The sequence below is a fragment of the Narcine bancroftii genome, chromosome 2 (genome assembly GCF_036971445.1).
Source record: "Narcine bancroftii isolate sNarBan1 chromosome 2, sNarBan1.hap1, whole genome shotgun sequence".
Lineage (NCBI taxonomy): Eukaryota > Metazoa > Chordata > Chondrichthyes > Torpediniformes > Narcinidae > Narcine > Narcine bancroftii.
The window spans coordinates 34,578,405-34,597,571 of record NC_091470.1 but is presented as its reverse complement, the minus strand read 5'-3'; the positions used below and the strand labels follow the sequence as shown (position 1 = coordinate 34,597,571).

The 19,167-nt window shown below is 42.1% G+C and overlaps 1 protein-coding gene across 2 annotated transcripts in view; it reads right to left on the bottom strand.

The window, feature by feature from the left end:
- kcnh5b (potassium voltage-gated channel, subfamily H (eag-related), member 5b) overlaps positions 1-19,167 on the bottom strand; it is a 329,625-nt gene that overhangs the window by 239,918 nt on the left and 70,540 nt on the right. For both annotated transcript variants that reach the window (XM_069916256.1, XM_069916255.1), the window contains one exon: positions 11,677-11,783. In XM_069916256.1, the coding sequence (XP_069772357.1) occupies positions 11,677-11,783 (107 nt within the window). The remainder of the gene's footprint in view (positions 1-11,676; positions 11,784-19,167) is intronic.

Here is a 19,167-nt window from a genome sequence, read left to right as displayed (position 1 = left end):
AACTGTGTAGGGTAAGTTGCGCGCCTTGACAAAGTGAGCAAACCTAGTGACCCCTGGATGACAGAGCGCCTCATGGAGTTTCCGTAGTCTGTCCATCTGTATGCTGGCGCACGTCCCCCTGGAGAGCGCGTCAGGCGGGTCGTTGAGCTTACCAGGCCGGTACAGGATGTCATAGTTAAAGGTGGAGAGTTCGATTCTCCATCTGGCGATTTTGTCGTTTTTTATCTTACCACGCTGGGTGTTGCTGAACATGAAGGAGACCGCGCGTTGATCAGTCAACAGTGTAAAGCGCCTCCCAGCGAGGTAATGTCTCCAACGACGTACCGCTTCAACTATGGCCTGGGCCTCCTTCTCGATCGAGGAGTGTCTACTCTCCGGACCCTGGAGGGTTCTGGAGAAGAAGGCTACAGGCCGACCGGCCTGGTTCAAGGTGGCTGCCAGGGCGAAGTCGGATGCATCGCTCTCGACTTGAAACGGGACAGACTCATCGATCGCGTGCAGCGTCGCAGCAGCGATGTCAGATTTGATTCGATCGAAAGCCGCTGTGGCTTCGGTCGAGAGGGGAAAAGAGGTGGTCTTGATAAGAGGACGTGCCTTGTCGGCGTAGTTTGGAACCCATTGTGCGTAATAAGAGAAAAGGCCCAGGCAGCGTTTGAGAGCTTTCTGGGTATGTGGGGGGGGTAAGTCCATTAAGGGACGCATGCCGTCAGGATCTGGCATGACTATCCCGTTTTCCACCACACAACCTAGAATAGCGAGTCGTGTGGTCCGGAAAACACACTTGTCCAAATTGTAAGTCAGGTTTAGCTGACGGGCAGTTTGAAGAAATTTGTCTAGGTTGGCGTCATGGTCCTGCATGTCGTGGCCGCAGATGGTGATATTGTCCAGATACGGGAAGGTAGCGGTTAGCCCGTTCTGGTCCACCATCCTGTCCATTTCCCGCTGGAAGACCGCGACACCATTTGTGACCCCGAATGGTACCCTGAGAAATTGATATAGCCGCCCATTCGCTTCAAAGGCCGTGAATGGTCGGTCCTCGCAGCGGATCGGGAGCTGGTGGTAGGCCGAACGTAGGTCAATAGTGGAGAAAATGCGGTACTGGGCGATCTGGTTCACCACATCCGTGATGCGTGGCAGGGGGTACGCATCCAGGAGTGTGAAGCGGTTAATGGTCTGGCTGTAGTCGACCACCATCCGTAGTTTTTCCCCATTCTTGACAACCACCACCTGGGCTCTCCAGGGGCTTGAACTGGGTTCGATGATGCCCTCATCCAGCAATCTACGCACCTCACTCCTAATGAATTGCCTGTTTTCGTAACTATATTGCCGACTTTTGGTGGCCACAGGCTTCCAGCCAGGGGTGAGGTTTGCGAAGAGTGCTGGCGGGGCAATCCGGAGTGTGGAAAGGCCGCAGGATTGGCCCCGGGGCACGGGGGCGGGTTGCTCGGGTGCTTCGGGAGTGGGGCGATGGCAGACCGAGAGGGGGGCGTGGGGTCCCCCAAAGTGTAGGGACACCGTTTGGAACTGACACTGGAAGTCTAATCCCAGCAACACTGGGGCGCACAATTGGGGAAGGACGAATAATTTAAAGTGGGTGACCGTCACGCCCTGTACTTCCAGCGTGGCGATGCAATACCCCTTTATCCCAGTCGAGTGCGACCTCGTCGCTAATGAGATCCTCTGGGTAGTGGGGATAATGTCAAGTCCCCAACGGAGGGCCAGATCTGGCTGGATAAAACTGTCAGTTGACCCAGAGTCAAATAAGCAATTGGTGTAGTGTCCATGCACTTTAATCAGTTCCATTGCTCTGGTGAGGGGATGAGAGCATTGCTGGTTTAATGTTATTGAAGCAGTTGACAGGCGAGTTTTGCGCGATGACGTCACGCAACGGGATGACGTCACGCAACGGGATGACGTAGTCAACGCTCGAGGAGCAGGTTGGAGAACCTCCCGGAAGTGCTGTTGTGGCGGGTGAATGGTAAGTAGTGGGGTTTGTAGTTGCTCGTGATCGGTGGTCGGGCCCTGGCGGTCGTCAGCGATGGACGCTAGGGTGAGCACCTGGTTGGCCGCGGGGGTGGCTGCGGAGGCGGTAGCGTCGGCCCCGGGGGTGTCTGTGGCGGCAGCAGCAGCGGCGGTAGCAGCGGCCCCGGGGGTGGCTGTGGCGGCGGCAGCAGCGGCGGTAGCGTCGGCCCCGGTGGTGTCCGTGGCGGCGGCAGCAGCGGCGGTAGCGTCGGCCCCGGGGGTGGCTGTGGCGGCGGCAGCAGCGGCGGTAGTGTCAAGTGTTCCACACGGGGGCGAGAGGCAGGCCATCACCATGGTTGCGACGGTGGGTTGCCCCTTCCGGGTTCGGCGTCTCCGTGACGTCAGGCGTTGCCGTGCGGGGGAGCCCTCGCTCTCATTGGACGAGAGCTCTGGGGAAGAAGAGTTTGAATGGGATAGTGGCGGTTGAGCTTCACACGAGGCACTGTGTTTGCTGGCGGCCATTTTAGACCTACAGACTGCAGCAAAGTGGCCCTTTTTAAGGCACTTCTGGCACCTGGCTTTTCTTGCTGGGCACTGGGATCTGCTGTGCTTGTCCCTCCCGCAGAAATAACATTTCGGGTTCGCACGGGGCAGGGTAGCAGCAGCCGACAGGCCGTCAGGGGTAGGGTAGAAGGGCACTTTACTCACATCAGAACGAGGGGTCCAGTCCCTAGAGAGCTCGGTGGACTTTAAGGCTGCATCCTCCATTGTGATTGCAATCCGGGCCACGACCTCTAGTTTTTCTACCCCTTGTTCGAGCAAACGCAGCCTCACTTCGTTCGATCGGAGCCCGGCCACATAGGCATCCCGGACGAGGTCGCTAGTGATCTCGGCAGCAGTTTTGTCCACACAGTTACAGTCCTTGCCCAATGCCTTTAGTACTTGTAAATATGCCCTGCTGGACTCGCCGGGCTGTTGTTTCCTCGACGCAAGCATGAGCCGGGCATGAACTCTGTTCACCGGTTGATCATACAGTTCCTTCAGTACCTTTATGGCTGCGGTGTAAGTGGTCTCATCCTGGATGTTCTCGTAGACTCTCAAGGACACCATAGACAGCAATGCTGTTAGACGCTGGTTATCCTCCTCTACCTGAATGAATCTCAGGAAGTTTTCAAAGTTCAGCAGCCAGAACTTAAAGGCTTTGAAGGCTGTAGCTGACTGTGGGTCGATATCAAGTTTTTCTGGCCGAGTTAAACGCTCCATCCCTTTCAAAAAAAATTCTTTTTGCTAATAAAATTGTAGAGCTCGTCGAAAGAACCAAAGACTTGTTGATCCAAACCAAGGCTTTTATTAGCAAAAGACCGGAGCTCTTCACAGGTGGCCGACCAGTCCGGAATGATCCGACCTGGCTAGGGACACAACCCTTTAAGGCCCAAACAATAGGTGTGGCTTAGCTCTCAGCCAATCGCTGTAAGCACAGTCTAGATACAGTAACTATATACACTATGTACATTGGTGATAGATCTGTACTATCACACCCATAGAGCTGACTTAAAAAAAAACCTTTGCTTCATTGTCATCCCCTACCACCTTCTTAACGCGACGTTTGGAATGATCTGTCAACGCTCACCTTGCCTCTGATGCCAACTCCTAATAAATGACTAAAAAGACCAAAATGGATCATTCGATGCCTTATACCCACACTACTCACCTCCTAATCATTTATTTCATTGGGACTCTCATTGCATAGATTAGTCATCTTGTAAGCTCTTGAAGTATGCCAGCCACATCACCCACATGAAATTCACTAACATACTTGCCTCTCTCTTGTAGACAAAGTCACCAAAAATTAGAACACAATTAACCAATGGGTGGGTGCCTTTACCCCATCGTACAGCCAGCACTGGTCACAATTCGGACTCAAATGGCTGAAATTTCAATCAATGGAACTCCTGATATCATCAAACTTGCAGATCATCACCTCTAACCCTATGACCTCTCCCTTCTACTTGCAATTGCTTAAGATTTTCAGAGCTGCAGGTGGTGTAAACATAAATCTCTTATCCTCTCTCTATTCCCCTTCAAGCATAACTTGATTTACTTTTATTATTTCAGATCATCAAGGATTACAGTCTGATTTTGCAATGTGAGAAGAGGAGAAATCAGTGCTGAAGAAGATCACTCATGACCATTGGTTCTTGTCAATGGTCAGATCTTGATGAAGGTACAGTAAAAGTCAAAAAATTCCAGATGCCTGAGATCCGGACCACCCAAGAATCCAGTTCTTAAACTTTTTAAATTTAGCAGGCTTTTGTGTGTGTGTGCGTGCATGCGTGTGAAAGCACCACAAATGAACAGCGGCAACCAGCGACCACGCCTATTCATTTTATCCAGAAGAAATTAATTTGTATACTGTAATTTTCTTTTACAATATTCATTTTAAAACATAATTTCAATGCATTTTTGCAGTGAAAAATGTAATATATACATTTTTGTCAAGTGTTGACTTTATTTTTCTTTAAGACTGCTCGTTTTGGTAAATGAAGCGTATTTTTTGCTAATGAATAAACTATCAAAATTTACCTGTTCTTCTCTTCTTTATTCCTCCTTAAATTTGAATTTTAAAAGTACTGCCCAAGAATCTGGAAAATCAAAAAATCCAAGCCCCAGATTTTAGGGCTTTTACTGTATTGAGTTCATGGCATCTTACAAGAGAATGTAGGCACCAACAAGTTTTGTCGGGGAGGTGGGGGTGGGGGAGATTCAGATAAAGATTTTACTGGGGTTGCCTACATAAGACAAGACACAATGATATTTATCATGAAGTTCCTGATAAATTGGAAATGCCTATGACCAATGATAAAAATACACCCACTTGGCATAGGACATTGATTTTCTTTTATAGGATGGATGTGGGAGTCAACTTTGTTCAGAAACCTATAGGCCCAGCAAAGATTCAGAACCAAATAACAGCAACTAGAATCAGAATTTATTATCAAGATGTGTAACAAAATTCATCGTTTTGTGGCAGCGTTACAGGTGCAAAAATTGCTATAAATTATATTTCTTTAAATAAATAAATTAGTGCAAAACAAGAGAGGAAGTGAAGTATTGTCTGTGGTTCATTGTCTATTCAGAAATCTGATGGCAGAGGGAAAGAAGCTGTTTTTGTACCATTGGCTTCAGGTTCCTGTACCTCCTTCCTGATGGTAGAAGTGAGAAGAGGTCAGGCCTGGGAGGTGAGGGTCCTTGATGATGGAGGCAGCTTACTTGAGAAAACATCTCTTGCAGATGTTCTTCATGAAGTGAAGACTAATGCCCATGATGGCACTGGGCATCAAACACAACTCTCTGTAGCCTTTTCCTGTCCTGTGAATTGGCAGCTCCACAGCAGACAGTGATGCAACCAGTCAGAATGTCTGTGAACTCTCAAGCTTGTTGTTTGGCAGAGATTTTCAGTTCCATGGCAGATATGCCATCAGGACCTGACGCCTTGTGAGGGTTTCACCCTCGTAAAACTTGTTTTGTCATTGGCATCAGAGACAGATATCAGAAGGTCACCAGCTTCTGCAGAGATTTTCATTGAATTCTCTTTTGAAGATGAGCATAAAGGTGTTCAGATCATTGGTTAGTGAAGCATCACAGCTTTTTATGATGTTGGGCTTCACCATAGCTGGTGAGTATCTGATTTTGTTTCTAGCTTCACTCAGAATTGCCCCTTTGTTGCTAATATAGCCTTCTGTAAGTTGTACCTGGCCTTCCTGTAGAGATCTGGATCACCTGTCTTGAACACCATTGACCTAACCCAAACTTGTGTCGCCTTAGAATTTATCTATGAACATAGAGAGAAACGTTATCCTTTTAAGGTAGACAACCTATACAAACCCTTACCTCCTGGACTATTTTCAATTAACTCATTTAAATGCACTATCACCAACTAATTCCAGTTCCCCAGTGTAACATGAACCTCTCATCCAAACCACAACAGTAAGAACATCAATTTCTCCTTTATTCCTTCTGCCATCAACAATCCACTTGTCCAAATGTAAATGTACAGCCATTAAAAAATAAACATTATAAATTTAACCACAATACAGAATTTGAATAATCACCTTTGTGTTCCCTCAGTGACTCTCCAACAAATGGAACCCTCCAATTCTATATATAGTAGGCTGCTAGAAGGCCAGTCATTCCTTGGAAAGCACTCTCAACGTATTGCAGCTTTAACAGTTTAGTTTTAAGTACACTTGTTTCTGTTCATGATATGCGTTACACTGTTGATTCCTTGTTGAACTTTAATCTTAATACCAATTATAGAATGGTAGATGTGACAGGCTGTGTGGTTACATTGGAATACAATTCTGCTCTCGCTGATGATCTAAGTAATTCATGGGGACCCAGTTCCGAGCTGTCAGATCTGTTCAAAATCTCTTCCATTTAGCACAATTACACACCACATTAAAGGCATCTTTCATGTGAAGGTGGGACTAGTGCTCTATGAGGATGTGTTATAGTTACACTCTTCATTTCCATTATGTACCTGCAACAGGTAGATTAGTGCAGACACAGAAGGTTTATCCCTCACACTGGTTATTCATTACACAACCTGGCAATACTGTCCTTCAATAATCAGGCAGTCCTTGAACGTCCCATCCAGTGTGCAAAATGGTATAAACTGGTGCCTACCTACCAGTCGAACAACTTACAGCTTGGGATATGATGGAGACTCTGTTAGTATCTTATCTAACCTGTGAGCCTGTGCTCCTTCCCTTGCCCCTCTCCTTTATTCAGGTACTTGCCTATATTTAGCTCATACCTTGATGAAAGGCTCAATCCCAAAATATTGGTTATATCTATTTATCTTTGGTATAGAAAGTACACTGTTTGACCTGATGAGTTTCTTCAGCATTGTGTTTTTACTTCAATCACGGCATATGCAGATTTACGTGTTTTACTCCATTTATCTTACATTAGAGTTTTCATTAATTACCACTGATAACATCTAAATGGATGAGATTGCAACAAGAGTAAAATTGTGCTTAGGGGCATAATTTGACGATGAACATGCAAGATTTTGCAGTTGTTTGTAAAGAAAGAATGACAAAAAGAAGCTTCCCGTGAGTAGTGAGAAAAAGGGAGGGGAAGCACATCATGTGTTCAGCAAAGGTGCAGGCAAAGAAAATGGAAGAGAAACTGATAAAACTTGAAGGACCAAAAATTGAAATTCATTTAAAGAAAAATCATTTCAGAAAGGCAGATTGTCATGGGTGTAAAATAAATAAATTGGTATCTGTGGATAGATGAGAATACTGAAGTGTGCAAAACAGGAATGGATATTTAAATTGTATACTCCATTTCAAACAAAATCACAGGTAAGGAGGCAAGAATGCTAGTGGAGGAAAGAATACTGGCAACCCTTGCTGCAGTAGGACTGCAGTTCCTGGCAATGGATATAATGTAGGGTCTGAAGTTCAGTTAATCGTCATTCAGGATAACAAGGTTTTATGTGTTTCAGTTCAGTGTAAGTGAATGCTCAGGAAGGGACAGCACTGCTCACTACCTTGTTGGAGGACACACCACTTGCCAATCAAGGTTTGGCCCATCTCCACCTCAATTAGTGCACACCTTGCTGTTGGCCAACTTAAATTCTTTTACATTTGGTCTTTGTAATCATCTTAACCTTGTTGTCACCGAGCCATTGGTCTCCTGTAAATTACCTGGGCATGACTGTCCAGCCTGCTTGTACTTGGCCATGGGGCATTGGCTGTTGTAATTGGATTGTCTTTGCTGGCACTGAGCCATTGGTCCCTTGTGAATGACCTGGGTTGGAAACTCCCCCCCCCCCCCCCGCCCCCGGCACTATAATAAAGGGCACTATGTGTGCTTAGTTTTTTCCTACTTCACTCTAGGCCTAGAACCATGGAACAGCGCAGGAGAAATTGTTAGTAATGTGTGCACTCTTGTAGGGTTGGGAATATGTTTAATTAGTGTCCCTAGTAGTATAAAGCCTGCACTGAGTCAAGGTGGGTAACTATTGATTTTTTTCCTCTCAATTATTATGTGTATCATTTCGGGGAGGGGGTGTTTCATCCCTGCTGCAATTTTCCTACATTCGTCTGTAAATTGTGCACATAATTGTTTCATTGCCTCTACTACTTTCCCACGCTCGCTATAAATTGCGCACGTATGTGTTTCATTGCCACTACTTTCCATGCTTGCTGTAAATTATGCATATGTGTATGTTCCCCCGATGCCATTTTCCACATTTGCCATCTGTAAATAAAATCCTTTACTACTAAAACTGTGTGTCAAGAGTCCTTGCCTTTGAGACCTACAAAATCTATTTCCTGACTTAGAGCACTGGGTTAAGGGTTGGGCAGCAGAGTTTGCAATGGGAGCTGATATCAATGGCTTCATATTGCCTGGAGCAAGTTGAGGCTCTTTCACTACTTGCCAGTCTGATAGCAAAGATGAGGTTGTGAGGTCGGATGACCAGAGTCAAATGACATCACTTTGTTTATGGAAGTTGACCATCTGCCCAAAGACAACAATAATTCACCACAGTATGTAGACGAGGTAATCAAGAATAAACTCCAGGAGACAAGAGTTGACCATTCGGGATGGAAGAGAAACCATTGCAGGAGAACAAAGCTGCATTTTAGCTCTTCTTGGCCATTTTTTCATACTTTTTTTTTCCAGTGTATCTCTGCATGTTTGCCATTGTTGGCAATGGTGCAGACTTTAAACTTGTAAGGGGATGGAAAGAAATAATTTTAAAAATTAATGACCGGGGTAATTTATTTATGAAGGTTTACATCACATTTCCATTCCCTAATATTTCCGTTTCACTCATTTACTAATATGCGGACATGATGGCTTCCTTTCAAGAAGATGCACCTCTACTCACACTGTACCTTTGAACTGAGTTACAGCAGTTACCGAAACACTTAATCTTAAATAATCCACTTCCTATTAATTGAAAACCATCCAGGATTAGAAGTAAATATCTGTATTGTTGTTTGGAAAATGTGGGATTGAAAATCTGATCATTGTTGTTCCAAGAAAAAGGGCAATGATCTGCCCACTGATCGCCTTCACTATTATCCTTATCAGAGTGCCTGAAATCAGGAGGAGGTTCCATTGTGGATACCGCCAATCCCTGTGTGGAGTCTGCATGCAGCCACCACTTTCACTGTTGTGGCAATGCACTGCCAGGAAGTGGCATGTCTCACTTCAATCACATCAATGCCAGTTGGGAAAAAACAATCAATTCTTGATCCCAGAAAAAATACTATGCTGGAGAAACTCATCATGTCAAACAATGTACTTTATATAGACAAGATAAAGATTCATTAAGGGCCCATGAGTTCTTCATCCATCTTAGACCACACTTTAACAAGTTCTTCACCCACAACCATCCCCCTTCACCACGCCTTAACGAGTTCTTCATCTCCCCTCGCCCACACAAGTTCCGTGCACACAATGATGCCAAACTACTTCCGTTGTCTCTATCTCTCAAGCTCTTGATCCCAGGTGACCAGGCCTGCATTTCCACTTGATCTGTGCTCATCTTGCAGGTTCTGTAGTACTCCTCCCAATGGCCTATTGAACGGATTTGAATAGGCTCACAGAAATTCAAGGTCTGTTACTTGAAAGCTCAACGCACCTCACCCTCCTTTTTTACCTATTCCAGCAGCCTGCTCTGTTTTGCATTCCCCATGGTCATTCTCCCATTCATGCAGTAGTACAACGGAATGACATAATTTATATACAGGAGCAACTGCTTATTGCTGATGTCTTGAAGTTAGCAAAAGTCCTCCTGCTGACACATCTTAACTAATGTTTTTTCTTACTCGTAACAACTACAGAAAAGACTAGACGCTTTCAGAATTGCAGAAACAACAATACCAGAAATTATCATGTCATATTTGGGTAAGGTGGGAAAGTTTAAACCAGCCATTCTCAATGGGGGCTCTAGGGCCTCTCTGGGAGCCACAGCACCTTTAAGTAAAAGCCTCGTTTTCTTTTCACCTCACATAGCACAGATTTTTTTTATATGTAGCCAATAGGAAACAAGTGTACGACTGCTTCACAGAGAAGGGGGCGCATAAACTTTTATCAGAATCTGAGGGGGCCATAGCTGATAAAAAGGTTGGCAATGGCTGGTCTCACTTTAATTTATGAGCATACATTAATTTATAAAAGGCTAAGTGAAGACATCAGCTGAACCATTAATCTGTTTCCTCTTTACTTTTCAAGTGGAGGGTGACTTTCTCGACATCATGTGGTACAATTCACTCCACAAATAAGTTTGCCCTTGGTGAACGTCATTTTAAACTTCTAAGTTCATTCATAACACTCAAAAATTGTGTGCTAAGGCACTTAACTTCTCAACTCATCGTGCTTCACGTAGAAAACCATTGGACAGACCCCAAAAAAACGCTATTATCACCATCTAGTGCTTCTCCCCATCTTAAACAATTTAAACAAGCACCTAAAAAGGCAATGCTTATTAGGGGGCGAACGTCATTTTAAACTTCTAAGTTCATTCATAACACTCAAAAATTGTGTGCTAAGGAGCTTAACCTCAACTCGTCGTGCTTCACGTAGAACACCATTGGACAGACCCCAAAAAAAAACTTATTATCATCATCTGGTGCTTCTCCCCATCTCAAACAATTTAAACAAGCACCTAAAAAGGAAATGCTTATTAGGGGGCGGGTGGGAGGGGGCGGTGGGTGGAGGGGGGGTGGGTGGGTTGGTGCGGGAAAGAACAGTCAATTGTTTGGGGTTGAGACCAAGGTCAGAGACTTAAACTAAGATGCAACAATTTTACATTTTAATATTTCAGAATCTACAAAGTCATCTGAATGGGCATTAGAACATTTGTTTCTGCATTCCAGGATGTGTCCTTTTCTATTTTCCTCACCAAAGTCAATATTAAAATATCTTAACTTGTTCATGCTTGAATTATTGTCCTTTTTTCAACTGACAAAGCACATTACAATAAAAGCTCTTTTTCAGAACTATCTTTTTTTTAAATCTCACATGCTCGGGTATAAATCACCCCAGCAGCAATAATTAAAAGGTATCATTCTATAATATGCTTGGAACTAATTAATTAGTAAATCAAAATATCCAGCCTACAATTACATAATGATTAGGATTGTGAATCTCATCCTGTTTATTAATGAAAACCCTTTTCCTGCAGATTAATACGTGGGTTGTACTGCTTCACACGATGTTAATGTACACTGGATTGGTGCTTGTAGCTCTCTGAGTTTTTAAATTCCTGGAAGACTAGGTGAGTAAAGGGCACCTTGATTAGCAGGTTAGATGTGTCAAGGGGCTCAATTGGGCACTGACTAAATAACATTTAGGTAGTGGGTGTTCATTGAATATAATGCTGAAGGCATTGTTGAAGAGGACTAGCCCTGCTCGCTCAATGAAGATTGTTTCCCTTTGGATCACTGTCGATACAATTAAATCACAGTAAGGAGCAGGCACTTCTTTATAGCTTAAGGGTAACTATTCTATCAGAAAAGAGACTCTTGTACTAGCAAGTGTTGGGGAAGAACTCATTTATTAGAAAGCAATCTGAATTAATAATTAATGGAATCACTCTATGAGCTCTTATAACATTATCATTACAAATTTATCCCACAAAAAAAAAACAGAAGCTATTGGAGCTTTCGTTGAACTTTCGTTACTTACTGTTTTTTTGATACAGAAGAACTTCAAAGCAACTTGATTCATAGTTGTCAAATGTCTGTCTGACCTTGTCTATTGTCTTCTTATCCGTTAGGTCACCGTACATGAAACTGGGCAGGGCAAGAGAGAAAAGAAGACCACTATATTAGAAAACTGCCTGCTCTTTATTTTGCTGGCATTGTGCTCTTCATCTGAATTAGATTTATATTCGATTGAAACAGCGAAGCAAAATAATGTTTACTGTTGGGAACTGCTAAATTCCTATATTAACGTTTCACTGATTTGGTCAATAAAGGTGTTTATCTTTAATACAATGTAAGAATGCCTTCTGCACCTTAATTCGTCATTTATGCCAAGAAATTCAGAAGCAGTTGACAATGTGCTGTGACACATTATTAAGTGGGAAGAGGGCTTACTTATAACACTATGAGGGATTAATTGGTCGTGACAGCACAAAAAGGTAACGAGAAGCCAGGTGCTAATTATGAGTTGGGCATCACAACATGAAAGGAATATTGGTCACAAAAAAAGCAGAAATCCTGGAAATCCATCTGAAAAACTATTGAAAGCCCTGGTAAATTTCTATAGAAATGTGGTGAAAAGTGTACCGATCGGCTGCATCAGAGTCTGGCAGGGAGACACCAATACCCCTGAGTATAAAGACCTACAAAAGGTAGTGGACACAGCCCAAGTAATCATGGGCAAAGCCCTCCCCACCATCGAGAACATCTATAGGGTGCGCTGCCGTCGGAGAGCAGCAGCAATTGTCAAGGATCCATACCACCCAGCACATGCTCTGTTCTCGCTGCTGCCATCAGGAAAGAGGTCTAGGTACCACAAGACTTGCACCACCAGGTTCAGGAACAGCTACTCCCCCTCCACCACCAGACTCCTCAACAACAAATTCAATCAGGGACTCGTTTAAGGACTCTTTTGGACTTTTTTTTCCTCTCTCTATTCCAAAGTTTGTCTAATCTAAATTTCTTTATTGGTCTACATATGTATGTTAAGTACAGTTTTTTACACTACCAGTAAGTGGTAATTCTGCCTCACCCACAGAAAAAAATCTCAGGGTTGAATATGATGTCATGTATGTATTCGGACAATAAATCTGAAATCTGAAAAGAAACTGACTGTGATGAATCTGCATCTTGCCGTCAATCTTTCGCTGTGCTTAGTCTGCTCTCCTGACATTGGACTTGTATTATCTCTACCACTAGAGACACTCCCCTTCGGTATAACTGTGTATGGGACCATTATCATTCATTATTGTGTTAAGAAGTTTCTACTAATAAAAGCCATGATTTCTGGTTAACTACATGGCCTTCATTCACTGGCACTTCACTGGCATCATCAACAATTTGGTCAGAGTTTGGTCCTTTGGTCCAGAGTTTGGTTGGGTGATCCTGAGGAAGGGATGGGAGGACTGGGTAAAGGAGTCGGTTAGGCCATACAGGGGTGGGGGGGGGGGACTCCAGCTCTAGCCCCATGGCTCATTCTGCAGAGACCTGGCCCCAATGGGAAAGAGGGCCACGGAGTGGGTCGATCAGCTCCTGGCACCTCACTGGAGCCGGTGGTAACAGTGGGACTGTGGAAGGCTCATTGCCTCTCTCCTTTTGGCCTGAGGTTGTTGAAGATGTCAGTGAGGGCTTCATCATCCTGATCACAACCCCTCCTCGCTGCTATCTTCAGACAGAAGCCTGAAGACCAGCACCTCCGGATTCGAGAACAGTTGCTTTCCAACAGCTATCAGGAAAGCGATCTTGACCCTCCCTTTTGTACCTATGATCAGCAGCGGCCATGAGGGGTTGCTCCAAGGGATCAGAGGACTGGCACAGAGCACCAGAAAATGGGGAGACCACCACCCCCTCCCCCCCCCCCCACTATTTTAGAAGGTTAAGAAGTGGAGACAGTGACCTTGGCGGTAGACCATTGAGGGGTTCTGCGGCTGAAGAACAGATGGGCTGCGGACTGCTGGAGACTGGCTGAAAGGGTACCTGGTATCGGTACCAGGATGCGAGAGGGTGCCGAGGGAGCTGAAGGGTTCCTGAACGTGTTGGAGGTTCAAATCTGGAACTCGGGCTGCTGATGGTTTGGAATGGACGGGATGCAGCAGTACTAGAGGGGAATCCACTGGTATTCAGAGACTTTCTTTTGCTTCTCTTTCTCTGATGGTAAGAAGCCCTTCAGGCAATTTCTGTCGATGGCAAATCTCTACTTTCGGTAGATTAAAGCAAATTCCATGTAATATGACAATAAATTGAATCTTGACTTTGTAATAACATTTGGATATCTTTCTCAAAAAATGATGGATAAGCCTTTCAGGATGTTTAGATGCCAGAAGCTGGTGCTTTCTGCCTTTCAGGTGGAGTGTTTGCACGTCCATTCATATTGTTAAATTATAGACCAGCAGCAATAGAAATTCACCAAGACAATAGCATCTTCAAAACAATAGTTTTTAATCAATAACTATAAATGATATAATATCTTAATTAATTCTAAACTTAACCCCAATTATGCACAAATGTATATATGTGTTTATGGATTACCCAAACCATTACAGCTTAGGCACAATTCTGAAAAGTCAAATTCAAAGTTCATTCTTTGAAATCTTGCATTGAAACTCAGAACTTTTAAAATTGGTGTTCAGAAGTAATTATGTAGTTGAGACACCAAGTCATCAAACTTCTCAAAACTCATGAATTCTTGGTGATTTGCTTGCAGAGAAATGCAAATGATTTGTCACAACTTCCCCCTTTTTTATGTAGGGGTTAAGAAGCTTGTGATCTCCACGATGCTTTCACAGACCCAGATAAGTGTCAGATGAAGTAACTACCAATATGATCTTGTTTTCTTTACCCAAATATGGGTCAGTCAGAAGTGATCATTAAAATGGCCACAGTTACACTGATCTCTCTCTCTCTCTCTCTCTCTCTCTCTTGACAAAGAGAAGAAGCCAAAGTGACCATCTTCCTTCAAAGTCACTTTAGTTCTCCCTTCAGATGACTCTGGTTTGATACTAAAGGATGTTTTTCAAGTGTCCTTAATCACATGACTTGCTTAAGCAATACTTGGTTTTAAAGGTTTCATTTTCCCAAAAGCATGACTCATCTAGCAGACAGCCTTTTTGTTTGAGTAAACATTCCATTGTTTCAGGTTATCCACAAAACAATAATAAGGCTTCTATGGCTCTGAACTTGGGTGCCTTGGCATCTGCTTCAAAATGGTGTTGTGTGTGTCTTTCCCCATTTACAAAGTAACTCTCAAAAGTATAATATATAAAAATACAGATTAAAAAAAACATAAGCCTGCAACAATATAAATGAAAATCAGTAGGAATTCACATCTTCCATGCCTGCAGAGGTCACTATATCTAATTCGCAACACTTATTGACTGCTTCTTCTGGGATTAGGCAGAATCCATTAGACAAAGAAAAGGATTTTGATTCTTCTGAGGGCTGCACCAATTTTGTTGTGGATTGTCAGTAAGATCTGGAACAACTGTCGGTCAGCAACTTCTTGATGGTGGCAATATGGAATGGCCATCTGTGCCTTCTTCATCTTCCTTTAGGCCCACTATCTTTATGTTGTTTTGGCTACTATAATTTTCCAAAATATCAATTTTCTGAGCTAACAACTCTTGTGACTAACTTTTTTGTCACTTTCTTCCAATTTTCTTCTTAAGTCGTTCACTTCCAATTCTACAGCCGTTTCTCGTTCTTCCACATTCTCTACTCTTTTCCTTATTTCTGTCATGACCAGCTCTATTCTACTCACTTTTTCTTCTGTACTTTTCATTTCACTGTGTTTGTGTTTCACCTTTCTTTTTTGGTCACTGTGGAAATGTGGCAATTTATGCCTAAAATCACGTACTCAAGAATAAGTTTGTAACATCTTCCCAGTCAAATGATGAGATTGGAATCTTGCTGAATCATTTTTGTGGCACCTGTGCCTTGGCTTGGTGGACTGGAGTGGTTTGGAGTGCCAATTATTAGTAACAACATTGAGTGCTTGCTTCATGACTTTTAATATTTTAAACTTTTTTTTAATTTAAATGTTTTTTTTTAAACAAAACATGAGTTACTTCCTTTTTGTGAGAGAAAAACCAATAACAAGCTTGAAAAATCTAAGTTGAAAAGCTTTTATCATCCAGTTCTCCTGGATAGAAAAAAAAAGATTTGTCTCTATCTTCGGAGTGAAACAAAATTGGGATTGCATTTACCCAGGTTGCCACAGCCCACATAAATAAAAATAACTTGGAGGCGCTGGAACTGCTCACTCCAAACAAATGTTGCCAGTTAAATAAATCATATATTCCAGCCTCCCGTTTATAGGGGCATAGTCTCATTACAAGGCAGAAGCAGTCAGATGGCTGTTTAGTTGCAAGCCAAGGTATTGAACAGGCAGTTCCTAAATGACTGGTGCACGTTAACAATGGCCAGTTGTCAGTCCTCATTCCATCATCAGGACCAACACAAATGGACATTATGGATTGTGGGCTTTTAGTTGCCACCACAATTTAGGAGTTAACAAAAACCTACTTGAGACACTAAGCTCCATGCAGTCATTGATTAAATAAATTCAGACTCCCATGTTCATGTTGTCTCGGAGAAAAGGGGGAAACTGTTCAATTAGACGATAGGAAATGTCAGCTGAATATCCTTTGTACTGTTGCTTCACACAAGGACAAAAGTCCAACATGCTTTTTAGTTCAATGTGTTCAGATCATTGAATGTTGATTTTAAGACAAATGAATTTCAGATACAAATTTCAAATCATATAAATGGTCTATTTAGAGTTTTCAACATAGATAAATTTATTAAATAGTGCCAGAAAATGATGTGGAAATGTAAATGCCATGGCATTTAATACCAAGGATCAATGTTTTACAATGTAAAAAATTAACATTAAAAATGTTGCAAATATGAAACCTGATGAAGGATTCTTGATCTGAAATATTTAACTGTGTGCCTCTTTGTACAGATGCTGCCTGGTTTGCTGAGTGCTCCCAGCATTTACTGTTTTCATACAGCATAATTTTACTGAGCTGGTATCCATCTGGGAGTATGGCAATCTATAAATAGGATCCTGAATTTAATCTCCAGAGGTGGTAAGTAGTAAATATGACAAGAGAGATAAAATAACAAACTTTCGATTTATAAAATGTCATCCAGGGAGAAGACAAATATCTTGAGATTTTTTTTAAAAGAATCAAACAAAATAAACATTTGTTGTGACAAGCTGTAACTAAATTAAATGGAATTTTCTTAATGCTTCATATTTTAATTCTGCCAGTGAGTGAAACAGTTTGTGTTGGATTTCACGTCTCATTTCCTTTCAATTCGACATTAGATGACATATTTACAAAATATGATAGAACATTACAGCACCCTTCGGCCCATGATGTGGTGTCGACAAACCCTCCCTGCCTCATAACCCTCTATTTTTCTTGCATCTATCTGCCAGTCTTAGAATCTCTTAAACATTCATATTGTTCCAGCCTCCACCACCACACTGGCAATGCATTCCAGACACCCACAACTCTCTGGGTAAAAAAAATCCTTGTGTCTCCCCCCCCCAAAAAAAAACCTTCCTCCCTTCACTTTGTAAGATAAAGGGAAACACATATTCAAGCAGCAGTATATGCCAATTGATTGCATTGTACAGACTGCTAGCAACATGAAGCAACCAATTACAATCATTCAGTGCAAGGACACTGAACGCAACTTAAGTAAAAATTCTATTGTTCATCAATAACAATCTGCATTAGGATGTTACTGGGTTTATGCAAATCAAATAATTGTATCATAAATTTTTAGAGAAATAGATGAGGTGCAATAGTTCAATGCATTAACTGTATAAATCAGAATTAATAACTTGAAAATATTAAAACTAAGTGAGCAGCAGTTAAGAAAACAATGAAAATCATAATCGGATCCAAGATTGAAACTAGTGCCATTTCATTTCAGTTAAATGAGAATATTCCAATGCATCTTTCTTGAAATATTCGAGTAATTAAGTAGCTTCAATGATAGAGAAATATATCACGCTTAATAAAATGTAATTACATTTTATTATTTTTAGTGATTCATTGAAAGAAGAACATTCAAGCAATAAAATTAATATTCAGTATATTGAAACCAGATAAATTGCCAATGACCATAAAGAACATTTTAGGTCTAATATATAAAATTTTAATAATAGATACCACATTTTCACGATTTCAATGCAAAGGTTTTACTAGCTGAAAACATTAAAATTGCTTTAAAGTTCTCATAAATCTTGCTGTCATTTCAGATTCATTAGTGATTGTACCGTTGTCTTCATTCAGAAATGAACATTCAGAAGCGCAGGTGAAGAATAAATATGACTTACTTATTTTAATTTACTACCCACTATAATAAGGTCTTTGTAAACTATTACAAGATAAAGATATCAGCTTTAGAACGTAATCTACCAGTTTTGCAAAAGAAATAATGTTCAGCATAACTTTGGCATTATCTCAATGTCTTTGATTAATTTTACATATATTATTGATAGCTTCAGCTTTGTAATTAAGTCGTGACCTTCACTGGATTTATTTATTCATTTGTGGAATGTGGGAAAGGCCATTTTTTATTGCCCATTCCTAATTAACCTTGAAAAGACACTGAACAATTGTACTCTATGTGATGGTCTTCCCACAGTCATGTCAGGTAGAGAGTTTTAAATTTAAAATTAAAATTTTTTTTTTAGATTTAGACATACAGCTCAGTAACAGGTCATTTTGGCCCATGAGACCATGCCGCCCAATTACACCCAATTAACCTACAACCCCCGGGGATTTTGAATTGTGGGAGGAAACCAGAGCCCCCAGGGGAAAAAAACCATGCACACTGTAGAGCTCGTCGAAAGAACCAAAGACTTGTTGATCCAAACCAAGGCTTTTTTTTTAGCAAAAGACAGAAGCTCTTCACAGGTGGCCGACCAGTCCGGAATGATCCGACCTGGCTAGGGACACAACCCTTTAAGGCCCAAACAGTAGGCGTGGCTTAGCTCTCAGCCAATCGCTGTAAGCACAGTCATTACACTCTAGATACTGTAACTATATACATTGGTGATAGGTCTGTACTATCACACACACATGGGGAGATCAGACAAATTCCTTACAGAGCGCATGGAATTCGAACCCCAGGTTTGATCATTGACGCTGTAAGAGCGCTGGGCTAACTACACTAACTGAACCGCTGAAATTTGGAGATAATATTGTTCAATGTTTTTAAAATATTGATAGCAAACAAGACTATATGTCAGTACATATGACAATAAACCAAACTCTGAAATATGTATAATGCAGATTTCAATACCTCCTCACGTCCCTGCCATTGGCCAAACTTCGATTATTCCTCCTATTAGCACCTTTTGTGACCTGGTGACGAATTTCATATGAAAAACCTCCTCAAATAAGCCATTTGAGATGTTTTGCTGCATTAAACATGCCACACAAATTATGAA